At 37.3% G+C, this 13,829-nt stretch overlaps 2 protein-coding genes across 2 annotated transcripts; both read right to left on the minus strand.

Annotated features, from left to right (window-relative positions):
• Window positions 1–3,406: 3,406 nt before the first annotated feature.
• On the minus strand, window positions 3,407–4,746 carry LOTGIDRAFT_152980 (hypothetical protein; the record flags this gene model as incomplete). The annotated part of the gene is made up of 3 exons (XM_009053465.1): window positions 3,407–3,561; window positions 4,054–4,176; window positions 4,485–4,746. The coding sequence occupies 3 exons, from the start codon at window positions 4,744–4,746 to the stop codon at window positions 3,407–3,409; spliced, it is 540 nt and encodes a 179-aa protein (XP_009051713.1).
• Window positions 4,747–5,629: 883 nt separating this feature from the next.
• Window positions 5,630–11,779, minus strand: LOTGIDRAFT_228408 (hypothetical protein; the record flags this gene model as incomplete). Its single annotated transcript, XM_009053466.1, has 11 exons — window positions 11,628–11,779; window positions 11,168–11,206; window positions 10,893–11,027; window positions 10,205–10,459; window positions 9,760–10,086; window positions 9,353–9,553; window positions 8,783–9,172; window positions 8,535–8,579; window positions 7,860–8,135; window positions 7,642–7,683; window positions 5,630–7,227 (listed from the first exon to the last, which is right to left on the minus strand). The coding sequence occupies exons 1-11, from the start codon at window positions 11,689–11,691 to the stop codon at window positions 5,630–5,632; spliced, it is 3,372 nt and encodes a 1,123-aa protein (XP_009051714.1). The 5' UTR covers window positions 11,692–11,779.
• Window positions 11,780–13,829: the final 2,050 nt, after the last annotated feature.

Genomic DNA, 13,829 nt, shown 5'->3' on the forward strand with positions numbered 1-13,829 from the left:
CACCAAAACCCATCTCTTTGAGAAAGATGTGAGGATCAGTTTTAAGATGAGTCATTTGTTCTTATCTGTCTCGCCCAGCTTCTAATAATACCTTCGTCCCCTTACAAAAATGTAAGAAAATATATTTGAATGAAATCAAATCCTTACGTGATTTAGTTACTTCTGTTGATTTTCTAGGATGTCCACCATTTTCTAAAGATCTTGCTGAAAAACATGTGCATATTTGTCTAAAGAAGTGTATCATGCGCTATCTTTAAAATATTACAGAATTACCATTTCATAAAGCACTACAAGACAAGATGATGAATCATGGTTGGCCTTAATTAACTTCTTATCATAACATTGAAAAAGGCGTTTAAAGTAGCAGTACGCGCCGAATTAGTTTGCATTATTTCTAAATCTTTATATCATAGTCTAAAATATTTTTGTAAATGTTACGGTCAATAAAGTTACTTGCAAATGAAATTCCTAAAACCAGAATTACTGCCTCTGATGAATAAAAAAAGGACTGTACAATATAAACAAAAATTGATAAACCTGTGTTCAAATTGATGATTACCTTTGGTGGATGTAAAAACTGTTATTAACACTGTAAGTAGAATGGCTAGCGCGACCTTCATGCTGCTTCCACAAAACTTTCACTTCATTCAGACTTCAATAACTTCATTTACTCGTTTGATCTTATAACACATTATTTTTGACGTAGTCTACTCCTACTCTGATGTCCGCTGATGTTGATATGACGCATATTCAGAAAAACAAGAAAGTTCTTCCATCCTGGTTTATATTAGTAGGTTACACTACACTGGCTGCTTATTATTTTTATATACGACACAATAACTTAGATCTATTATGTTTCGAGTGATTTTCTTGAAATAATTAACCTTTCATTCAGAACAAGTCTTCGTATCAAAATGATCGAAACAGATGGCTAACTGGATGTCGAAATTGAAAGATGATTGACCATACTCTAGTCTTAACTTGAAGATAGAAAAATGTTTTAAACAGATTTAAATTTCAATTATTTAATTTCTTTCTTTTTTTGTTTGTTTTACCTTTCTGGAAGAGTGTTTAAGAAAAATTCTATAGTAAAATTTCTGTTTCTAAAGAGATAGATGGGCCATTTTTGGGGGTTGATTTTAGTCTTAAATATATGTAAATAGTCTTCAGAAGTACTAGAAATGTACGAAAATCGCAAGATTCTTTAAAAAATACTTCACACTATATCACTATTTCTATATATGTCTTTTCTGTATATCACAGAGTATCTTAAATTGACGAGTCGTCATTTTAACATTCAATCGCGGACAATTCTGGACACACATAGCTTTGAATGCTCAAATTTGGACTGTGAGCTGTGAAGTCTAGTACTGATTGGCTTAGCTAAAAATTTCCCGTTTCTGAGACTAAAGTATGATTGGTAAAAAAAAATGGTCCCTCTGTCCCATTCGGATTCGAGCGACAAATGTCAGAGAAACGGAAAATTAATACTTCATGGCTATTGTTGGATTTGGTCTAAACGTCCCAAGGACATACATTCTGTCAATCTTAAATGTGCCCCCCCCCCCTATAAACAATGAGGTATTCCATAGAATACTGATGTATCTTCATGCCATGTACCCTTTATCCCCATTCCAGCATATATTCTCAAGTATGAACGGGAAAGTAGAACGCTTAAAAGCGTTTTTCAATTATATTTATTACCCATTCTTTAGTCATGACAAGTCTTACTAATAAATATATACATTAGACCTACAACCTACCCAAAACATGGGACATGTCTCTTGAGAGCAGTTCGTTTCTTACCCAACATGCCGAATGCTGCCCTCTTCGCTCTTTCAACAATTCCGTTGCCCCTGCCAGGCCCTTTCACCTACGGATTCATAGAACCGCCACTGATCTATAAGAGAAATAGAGTGACTAGTGAGCTAGTGAATTATGTTGAAACTTAGCGATTGTGCTTGGAAAGATTGGTCTCTCCCCATTTATATAGAAAATAGTTAGTTTTCTGTGGGGACTAACAATGATGTGATTCTACAGACAGCGAGTGAAATCCCCAATATCTCCAACTAAAATCCTAATACACTTGGCAAGACAAAACTCATCGCTCGAACACAACTTGCACGTGCCAGTGATCTGAGTTGACCAACATGTACAACTCGTCCTTCTCTATCAGTTCAGCCTTCGGCGACCAGTTGACTTTCTATTTGTCTGTAAAGTAGGTTAAGTAAATCGTATCATTACTAATATATATACATATTGATCCTTCGATAATTTACAAATGGGATTTTATGTAAGAGATAAAAACGGGTCAATGGTTTTTGTGATATTTTCGCAGGGACCGCACTTATTATCGGACTCGTGTGTTATCATTGCTTTTGTCAATCTGTTTCTTTACTTTTGAGGTCCTTTTCGTGAGATTTAATAAAATGCTCCTGTTTCATCAGGACTGCTAGTTTAAGAAATAAAATAAAGCGAGGTCTATAATTCCACTTTGTTATTGGCTTGATCAAGGACATTGAAGGGTCCACATAAAAAAAAATTGTTTTGTTTGATGAATTTGTTATCAATGGGTATATGATACTGCTTGTGTATAAGGTTGTCCTCGAGATCATTCTTCAACCTAGGTTCCAAGTTCAAAATCGTTCTGAAATTTGAGCGGTACTATGATAAGTATTGTGGCTGTTGTCGGTAGCGAGGCAGGGTCTGTTCACTCTTCCAAAACATGATGAGATTGAGACTTCGCTTTCCAATTTCATTTTCGGAGAGAGTCCACATAGCTATGTAGTAGTTTTAAGGTAATTGTTTGGTATACCATTATTGTCAATTCATAAATTAGCAAAAACCATTGAGGTTAAAACTTCGCTGCAAAATTCACCAAGCAGTCTACACAGGGTGCTAATGTAACATGAGCAATAGCATCAGATCAAAGATGCTTGCGTGCTATCATTGTCACCGCGGTTGCAGTTTGGGTACATATTGAGGCATTTGCTCCCTTAGAAAAATAATTTACACCCCAATTATCCCTAAATATGTGTCAGAATACACCCAATCAATTCAATATTGTTGAAAATTTTCTTTGGAAAAATGGGAGACTTGTGACTATGAAACCTCCACAGTTACCGCATTCTGGAATCAGTCTAGACAGTTTGCCCCTTATCAGTACCCCCAGTTTTGGGAGGCTGGCGCCGCCACTGTACATACATGTGCTACATGCTAGGTATTCAAGTCAATAAGAATAGTCAAGGTAACACAAGTTATTTGTATGCAATATATTTATTCCAATTTCATCAAATCCTTACATTTTAATTAACATTAGATTAGCAAACCAACATAAGGATCTATAATTGGATACAAGTTATAATTTATTCTGTCTTTATAATTGAGGTATACGGAATGTCCAAGTTTAGGCACAGAGATTCAGGTTATTCTTGAGATCAAAGACAACGGGTTCATCTTCTCCATCGTGATGATAACTATGTCTGTATCCTCTACTACCATATCTACTACCATATCCTCTGCTATCATATCTCCTGTTTCCAAAATAGTGATCATAGTCGGCTGAAAAAATAATCAATTTGTGCAAAAATAGGGTCACCAACTGGGCTAAAATTGGAGAGCCATAGCACCCCTTCTGTCATTTTTCAAGGTGGTTCTCTTCTGCTGTAGCTGTTGTGCTTCAGTCGTGGTTGACAATAACAAAGACATCATGTTACGTATTTCGCAGATGCCGTTTCCTTTGTGCCACACTAATCTGTATATTTACTAGAGTACTATTTGTTCTTGTGATAGCATATAATTGGTATACAGATGCTCAGAACATTCGTGTTAAAGCTCAATAAAGAGAACTCGATGAAGGTCGCTTCAGGAAACATTACTAGGGGGGAGGGGGGGGGGGCATAGTAGTATAGGCTGCATAAAGCCTGATATTGCCCAAAGAATCTAATATTGGGAGCGGACGATATTGTCAAAACAGATAGTAGCCCAATAGTGTTGTGTGAAACATCCCCTTCTAGATCCTATCGTATCAGATCAGATTTAATGTTACATTACCATCCTTGTGAAGAATTCTGCTGAGAATCTTCTTCCTGATTCTTCTCATTCTTCTCATCTTTCTCAGTTTACTGATCTCTTTAGAATGCATCTTCTTCAGTAGTGAGTACAACTGTCTGTGCTCTGTTAATTTAATTAGAATATCAGTAACATGTTGAAAGTTTAACGAGGATGATGATTCTGATGTGGAGTAATCGTGGATAGTTTTTTTTTATCTTACCAGATAACTATTAGTATACTATTTTGAAGTTGATTATTGTCGAGATTATATATTAGCTACATTGACTTTAAACCTAAATGATTAGGATTTAAACGGGTGCCAATTTGTCAGTATTTTTTGGAACTTCAGTTTCAATCTGTCAAGGGATCGTTTAGCGCACAGCTCCTTATTTGTCCCTTTGAAACATTCAAGTGCGGAGAAAACTATTTACCTGCCATGTCATCAATGTCAGAAGGTTCAGGAATGACTACAGATGATACTTCAGGTTTAGATACGACAGCCGGTGTAGCTTCCTCTTTTGGTTTAGGAGCTGGTTTAGAAACAGCAACCGGTTTTTCAGCTGGTTTAGAAATAATAACTGGTTGTACTTGTGGTTGAGCTTTGATAACTTTAACAACAGGTTTGGATGGCTTCTCCACAATAACAACTGTTGAAAAATATTCAAAATATATTCTCAGAAATAGTATTATCATGTTGTCCACCAGTTTAAAAAACATAAAAAAAAACTTACAAAAAAAAGCAAGAAACGTGATTTCAACAAAAAAAAATAACTTACCTGGTTTGGGAACAACACGTTCGACTTTGGCATTGCCGCTTCGTTTTCTTGGGCTCTTTGCTGCAAGATAAAGATTACATACGTTTTAAACATATCCACACTGAATATATTAGTGAAGATTGTTTATTCTGTAGTTATAATACCACTTTAGCTGTCAATACCATATTTTCTCTTGTCCCTTATTTGTAGCTCGGAACAGTTTTAATTCTTTGAAACGTGAAATCAATACACAATTTATCTACTCACCCGCAACCTTCTTTGGAGATTTCCTGGCCTTTCTTCCTTTGCGTCCTTTTCTGCCTTTGCGTTCTTTTCTACCTTTTCGTCCCTTTCTAGGTTTCCGTCCTTTTCTGCCCTTTCTACCTTTTCGGCCTTTTCTTCCTTTCCTAGGCTTTCGCCCTTTTCTGCCTTTTCTAGGTTTTCTTCCTTTTCTTCCTTTTCTGCCCTTTTTAGGTTTTCGCCCTTTTCTGCCTTTTCTGCCCTTTCTAGGTTTTCGCCCTTTTCTGCCTTTTCTGCCCTTTCTAAGCTTTCGTCCTTTTCTCCCTTTTCTAGGTTTTCGTCCTTTCCTGTCTTTTCTTCCCTTTCTAGGTTTTCGTCCTTTTCTGCCCTTTCTAGGTTTTCGTCCTTTTCTTCCTTTTCTACCTTTTCTTCCTCTCCTAGGTTTTCGTCCTTTCCTGCCTTTTCTTCCCTTTCTAGGTTTTCGTCCTTTCCTGCCCTTTCTTCCCCCTCTAGGCTTTCGTCCTTTTCTGCCTTTTCTGCCCCTTCTAGGCTTTCGCCCTTTTCTACCTTTTCTTCCTTTTCTAGGTTTTCGTTTTCTCCTTTTCTGCCTTTTCTAGGTTTTCGTCCTTTCCGGCCCTTTCTTCCCCTTCTAGGCTTTCGTCCTTTTCTGCTTTTTCTGCCCCTTCTAGGTTTTCGTCCTTTTCTTCCCTTTCTAGGTATTCGTCCTTTTCTGCCTTTTCTTCCTTTTCTAGGTTTTCGTCCTTTTCTGCCTTTTCTTCCCCTTCTAGGTTTTCGTCCTTTTCTTCCTTTTCTTCCCCTTCTAGGTTTTCGTCCTTTTCTGCCTTTTCTTCCCTTTCTAGGTTTTCGTCCTTTTCTGCCTTTTCTTCCCCTTCTAGGTTTTCTTCCTTTTCTTCCCCTTCTAGGTTTTCGTCCTTTTCTGCCTTTTCTTCCCCTTCTAGGTTTTCGTCCTTTTCTTCCTTTTCTCCCCTTTCTAGGTTTTCGTCCTTTTCTGCCTTTTCTTCCCCTTCTAGGTTTTCTTCCTTTTCTTCCCCGTCTAGGCTTTCGTCCTCTTCTGCCTTTTCTTCCTCTCCTAGGTTTTCGTCCTTTCCTGCCTTTTCTTCCCTTTCTAGATTTTCGTCCTTTCCTGCCTTTTCTGCCCCTTCTAGGTTTTCGTCCTTTCCTGCCTTTTCTTCCCCTTCTAGGCTTTCGTCCTTTTCTGCCTTTTCGTCCTTTTCTTCCCTTTCTAGGTTTTCGTCCTTTTCTGCCTTTTCTCCCCTTTCTAGGTTTTCTTCCTCTTCTAGGTTTTCTTCCTTTTCTTCCCCTTCTTGGCTTTCGTCCTTTTCTGCCCTTTCTGCCTTGTCTTCCCTTTCTAGGTTTTCGGCCTTTTCTGCTTTTTCTTCCCCTTCTAGGTTTTCGTCCTTTTCTGCCTTTTCTTCCTTTTCTTCCCCTTCTTGGCTTTCGTCCTTTTCTGCCTTTTCTTCCTCTTCTGGGTTTTCGTCCTTTTCTGCCTTTTCTGCCCTTTCTGCCTTTTCGACCTTTTCTGCCTTTTCTTCCCTTTCTAGGTTTTCGTCCTTTTCTTCCCTTTCTTGGCTTTCGTCCTTTTCTTCCTTTTCTGCCTTTTCTTCCCCTTCTAGGTTTTCGTCCTTTTCTGCCCTTTCTTCCCCTTCTAGGCTTTCGTCCTTTTCTGCCTTTTCTTCCCTTTCTTCCTTTTCTTCCCCTTCTAGGTTTTCGTCCTTTTCTGCCCTTACGTCCTTTTCTGCCTTTTCTTCCATTTCTAGGTTTGCGTCCTTTTCTGCCTTTTCTGCCTTTTCTTCCTCTTCTAGGCTTTCGTCCTTTTCTGCCCTTTCTTCCCCTTCTAGGCTTTCGTCCTTTTCTGCCTTTTCTTCCCTTTCTTCCCTTTCTTCCTTTTCTTCCCCTTCTTGGCTTTCGTCCTTTTCTGCCTTTTCTTCCCCTTCTAGGTTTTCGTCCTTTTCTGCCCTTTCTGCCTTTTCTTCCCTTTCTAGGTTTTCGTCCTTTTCTGCCTTTTCGTCCTTTTCTTCCCCTTGTAGGTTTTCGTCCTTTACTGCCTTTTCTTCCCCTTCTAGGTTTTCGTCCTTTCCTGCCTTTTCTTCCCTTTCTAGGTTTTCGTCCTTTTCGCCCTTTTCTTGCTTTTCGTTCTTTTCTACCTTTTCTTCCCTTTCTGCCTTTTAGGCCCTTTCTGTTTCTCCTTCTTCCAGAATCATCTACATATTCCCATTCATATTCAACTAAAATAAGAATCTATCCTCATATCAAAGGTAAACAATTTGTTGGATTATATACCTTCCCAAGCTACTTGTGTAGCGTAGGCCTACTTTTTTTATGTGTATCGGAGACACCGATACCATCAATTTGTACCATTCCTATTTTCAATCAGACGTCTGCTGTATATGCTGTATCACATGAGGACTATCAGTGACGATACAAAACGCTTAGTTTTTGTGGAATTTTTGACAATAGGAATGGTGCAAATTTATGCTTATCAGTGTCCCCTATACACATATAAATTTTAAAAAACAATCCCTTTAGGATATTAAAAAACCAATGCGACAAACAGTTAAAATGTGAAACTTACCAGTTGTTCTTGAGTTTCTTCCATTACGTCGGCTGGCTCCAGCTGAAACAAAATACAGATATTTATACTTTAATTAAAAATAAGTGAAATAAAACTGAAAGAATATGAACTATTTGAATAGTAAGGGTGTTCTACATTAGAAATATGCACAGCCTAATCCCAGTGGCACATATATACAGATTTTCCTACAGTTGCTATAATCAATATCTATGACTCACATCTTCGATTTTTCCTGGAAACCTTTCGGCCCTTTCTGCCTTTGCGACCCTTTCGACCCTTTCTGCCTTTTCTGCCTTTTCTGCCTTTTCTGCCTTTTCGACCCTTTCTGCCTTTTCGGGCCTTTCTGCCTTTTCGACCCTTTCTTCCTTTTCGAGCCTTCCTGCCTTTTCGACCCTTTCTTCCTTTTCGAGCCTTCCTGCCTTTTCGACCCTTTCTGCCTTTTCGGTTTCTCCTTCTTCTACCAGAATCATCTACATATTCCCACTCATATTCAACTAAAAATAGAAATCATTCTTGTTCCTTAAATTAATCGTATACGAGTTGTATATCAATGTTTGACCAGTGCTTTTTCAACCCAATATTTCCGCCATTAATAATAAATCAATCTGTAAAGGCTGTCATGAAATATTACGATAAGACTCGAAGTTCATTAGTGACCCAATAACACTGAGAAACAAAATATTTCAATCTCCATATCGCCCTGCAATTAGGCCACTATTTTAAATTGAGATTTGTTTTCCCCGATTATTTCATAAACGGAGCTACGAAAATGGGAGTATATCAATTAGATTTACAAAATTTTTACTTAAAAATCAATATGATAGAAATGTCACAGGAACAATCAAGTTCAATGAATTTAGAGAAACAAATTTACTGATATCAAATACATGTACCTGTTGTAGATCGATTTGAATTTCTTCCACTTCGGCGGGCTCCGGCTAAAAATATAGAGTTCTTGTATTATTGACTAAATTTACTTGGATGAAGAAGTTGAAAATCTATATAAATAACTGGACAGAAATCTAAGTGTGTCTATGAACGCTTGACTGTGAACTTTTCACAATATTTAAATAATAAATTTCATGTTCAGATATCAATCCAACTGCCATTGCTGGAAATTTAAGATGGCAAAATTACTTACAATTTCGATTTTTTCTAGAAACTTTTCTGCCTTTTCGACCTTTTCTTCCCTTTCGACCTTTCCTGCCTTTCCTTCCTTTCCTTGCCTTTCTGCCTTTCCTTGCCTTTCTGCCTTTTCGTCCTTTTCTGCCTTTCCTTGCCTTTCTTCCTTTCCTTCCCTTTCTGCCTTTTCGTCCTTTTCGCGCCTTTCTGCCTTTTCGACCTTTTCGTCCCTTTCTGCCTTTTCGTCCTTTTCGAGCCTTTCTGCCTTTTCGACCTTTTCGTCCCTTTCTGCCTTTTCGTCCTTTTCGAGCCTTTCTGCCTTTTCGACCTTTTCGTCCCTTTCGGCCTTTTCGAGCCTTTCTGCCTCTTGATCTACCACCTGCATATTCCCATTCATATTCATACTCAACTAAAAGAAAATAAAGTAAAGGTCAAATTGTTCAGCATGTGAAATGTAAATGTAAAAATACATTCTGTTCTGTTTTGTTCCTAACAAGGATAAAGCAAGCCGTGAAATAAACAAATAACGTTATCTCATATAAATGAAGGATATTCCCATTATAACAATAGGGTCTAACCAAAATCTTACCAGAACTGCTTCTTGAAGATCGTCCTCCAGATTTCCTTGCCTTTCTCCCCTTTCTGCCTTTTCTAGCTTTTCTGCCTTTTCTACCCTTTCTGCCTTTTCGACCTTTCCTTGCCTTCCTTCCTTTTCGTCCTTTTCGACCTTTCCTTCCCTTTCTTCCTCCTGATCTTCGACCTGAAGTTTCCCATTCGTATTCATACTCAACTAGAACAGAAAAAACAATATTGTTAGACATTACTGGTTTGATCGGGAGTCAATCCTTTGAGTGTCTCAAAAACAAAACAAAACTGATTATAAAGGGAAGCAACTTTCATTTCTACTGGAAATTTGAAATCAATTCAAGTAGCTAATAGTATGGGATCTGAAATGGAACGGCGTAAAAAATATAACATTGTCGTCATTAATCTTACCAGAACTGCTTCTGGAAGATTGTCTTCCAGATCTCCCTGCTTTTCTGCCTTTTCTGCCTTTCCTGGCTTTTCGACCCTTTCGGCCTTTTCTGCCTTTCCTTCCCTTTCTGCCTTTTCGTCCCTTTCGACCTTTCCTTGCCCTCCTTCCTTTTCGTCCCTTTCGGCCTTTTCGAGCCTTTCTGCCTTTTCTGCCTTTTCTGCCTTTTCTGCCCTTTCTGCCTTTTCGACCTTTCCTTGCCTTTCTTCCTTTTCGTCCCTTTAGACCTTTCCTTCCCTTTCTTCCTCCTGATTTTCGACCTGAAGTTTCCCATTCGTATTCATACTCAACTAGAAATACAAATTTAATATTTTCATTAAATTGGATACAGCGATATTTTATACTTCGATATCATTTCATGACTAACTGGAGATGATTCATTTTATCGTTAAATAAATACAATCTTACCAGAACTGTTTCTGGAGGATCGTCTTCCAGATCGTCCTGCATTTCTACCTTTTCTGCCTTTCCTAGCCTTTCGACCTTTTCGACCCTTTCGACCTTTTCGACCCTTTCGGCCCTTTCGGCCCTTTCTGCCTTTTCGACCCTTTCGGCCTTTTCTACCCTTACGCCGACCACCAGATCTGGAGCTACCAGAATTTCTTGTGGTTGTAACTTTTTTAACTCGTCGCCTCCTTCGACCATCACCAGTAGACTGCCATTCTATATTTTAAAAATATAAACGTTATTTAAAATCTAAACTGTTTTGATATGCACCGGTTACCAAACAAGGATCGGTTCCACTGGCCTTCTTGGCTACAAACCTGGGCTAGAAGGCTGTCTTTCAGATCGGCGCTATGAGACCGAATGCACTTTTAGACCGGCTACAAGACTGGCTAATATACCGGCTATAAGACAGACTGGTTTACTTTCAGATCGACTACAAGACTAGTTTACTTTCAGAGCAGCTACATGACTGGCTTACATTCAGACCGACTACAAGACTAGTTTACATTCAGACCGGCTATAAGACTGGCTTTCAGATATGTCTCTGGCTACTAAACTATCTATTAAATCTGTTTCTAAATTCTTACTGTTATAGCATCATAGGAGCTTCAATACTATAAATAGAATTACTAATCACTATATTATCTACCTGACTTAGTCGTCTTAGTTGACTGTCTACTTCCACCACCGGACCTTCTACCGCCAGACCTTCTACCACTTGATGTTGTTGTGGTGGTTTTTTTCACTCGTCTCCTTCTTCGTCCGTCACCAGTCGATTGCCATCCTGCAATAGAACGAAGAGATGTAAACACTTGGCAAATCATTAGATAGATATATTTCCGTAGCTTTGAATATTGATGCTGTTAAGAGTCTCGCAGAGGAAGTATGGAAATATTCATTGAAACCCATTCATTTTAATATTACCTGATTTTTCAACCTTTGTAGTCTTCTTCTGGGCATCAGCTAAAATAAATAGATTTCATGTACATCATTTGAATTCTTCACGAACAATTATTAATTGATTGTACTGAATCATAGTGTCTTTCGGTTTCACGTACGTAGTTGTGGGTTTTTGGAGTTTTGCACCACATACAGATGCCATGCTATGTCGCTTTTCTTGACATTTGTGGAAATAATCTTATACAGGAGTCAGGAGTTTGTAAACTTTTGTATCAGTGTTTCACTGTCATAGTTCCGCAGATTTTAGGTATAAACCATGCCACTTGACAACATTGCTACGATCCTAAGACTTAATAATCTACATTATTTTCTACAAACCATTTGAAGACTATTTGTTAGACCAAACCACATTGACTTCAGTTCTTCCGAAGAAAGCATAATATTTTATTTTCAACCAAACACAGAAAATAAATCATTAAGTTACCTTGAAGTATAGAGACTACGACAATCAGTCCTATAACCAGAAGGACCAATGTAACTTTAGTCATGGTGATTTTTTATGTCCACCAACCAACTCTAATACCAGTAAAGGTTTTACTGTATTCTTAAACTACAAGGTGCGACTTTGAAGGCAATATTTCAGCCTTTCTGACAATCTCGATTTTTTCAAGTCTTTTATATATTTTAGATGGTGACACTTGAATAATTCGGTATGATAAACAACATACAAGTTAATTGAATTCTTTATAATAATCAATTCTTTATACTGCAATACAATAGAAATGGACATCCACTGAACCTTATTGCATGTTTCTTATTAAAAATGCTGATATTGGAATATTCAAAAAGTTACCAGGACATTAAAGTCAAAGTGTTCAGGATAAAAACTTCACGATAAACAAAGAATTATAGAGGTATAACGTTGCCAAGATTATTCAGTGTGTCGAAGCTTTATAAATTTCCGTGTGTTTCTGTCGTCTTTTTAAATATGCTAAAGAATACGTCATATTTCATTAAGGTATATGTTTGTAATTGCAAAGTATGTATTAGAAGGCTTATAAACAAGAAGTAATTCAAAATGTCAAGTACCGAATGTGTAATACAAAATGTCAAGTACAGAATGTGTAATACAAAGTGTCTAGTACAGAATGTGTTATACAAAGTGTCTAATACAGAATGTGTTATTCAAAGTGTCTAGTACAGAATGTGTAATACAAAGTGTCTAGTACAGAATGTGTAATACAAAGTGTCTAGTACAGAATGTGTTATACAAAGTATCTAGTACAGAATGTGTAATACAAAGTGTCTAGTACAGAATGTGTAATACAAAGTCTCTAGTACAGAATGTGTTATACAAAATGTCTAGTACAGAATGCGTAATACAAAGTGTCTAGTACAGAATGTGTAATCCAAAGTGTCTAGTACAGAATGTGTTATACAAAATGTCTAGCACAAAATGTGTAATACAAAGTGTTTAGTACAGAATGTGTAATACAAAGTGTCTAGTACAGAATGGGTAATACAAAGTGTCTAGTACAGAATGCGTAATACAAAGTGTCTAATGCACATTGTCTTATACAAATTGTTAAATACAAGCTGCATTCTGTTGTTTACATTGGATTTTTTAGTTAAATTACACATTTGGCATTTTTACTCATCGACATTTACACTTTGCCACATTGACATATGTATTTTGTAATACGACATTGATATTTCTAAGTATAAACATCATGGCTTATTATGCCTATTGCCTATCGTCTCATCTGGTAAAAAAACAAATATAATGGGTCAGAAATGAAAACCATCAATCATTGCTAGGTAAGCTCGAAAAAAAACGCTTGATAAAAAAATATTTCGATTTCTTAGTTATCTTTAAACCAATTCTAATGTGGATGATCGACACCAATGTTTTATTGGTGCCTTTTTGTAGTAGCCTAAGATGGTCGTATTAGAGAAGTGATAAACTGCTGAAATGTCCGCTTAAAACGATCTGGTTTGGCATCTGAGCTTTTTGATTAATTATGCTATAGAAACTCTCGGTACGCCAGAGCTTGCACTTTCTTTGCTGATCTATTAACCAGATCGAGGCATTGGACCATTCGGCAATCTTCGGTTGTTTCCGTTGTTACCGTCTCGGTAATGAATGATGTTTTTTGGGCGAGACACTCCTTCCAGCATTTTACAATGATTTATCAAAGCTTTATTGCCTTAAAGGGATTATTCTGACACTTACTTATTCTTTTATATATTTTATGCTATATATTGGGAATATCAGTTTACCAATAAGAGAGTATGGATACATATCTACGATTTTTTTTGTTTTTATTTACTTTGTCCTGAACGACCAGCCACCAATGTGACAAGGGGATACAGTTCCAGTAAAAAATACCTGTCATTCATTACCGTGTTATGTTACAGATCGCTACTGAAACTTCCACAGTAGACCCTTTGACATTGGACATCAAAACTACATCTACAGACCCAATACGTCCTTAAAGAAATTAGGACCTTATCGAAATATATACCATGTCCGTTTCAGATATCATCACAGGATGCCTTCGTTTAACGACCACGTTCAAAAAGGATTGTAAACTTACACGTTTACAAATAGCATGCCGAGTTCCCAACAGACAATATGTTTTTATAATTTGACACGATACTTTTTATTTTGTGTGTAATATTTGAG

The sequence above is a fragment of the Lottia gigantea genome (assembly GCF_000327385.1).
Source record: "Lottia gigantea unplaced genomic scaffold LOTGIsca_2, whole genome shotgun sequence".
Taxonomy (NCBI): Eukaryota; Metazoa; Mollusca; class Gastropoda; family Lottiidae; genus Lottia; species Lottia gigantea.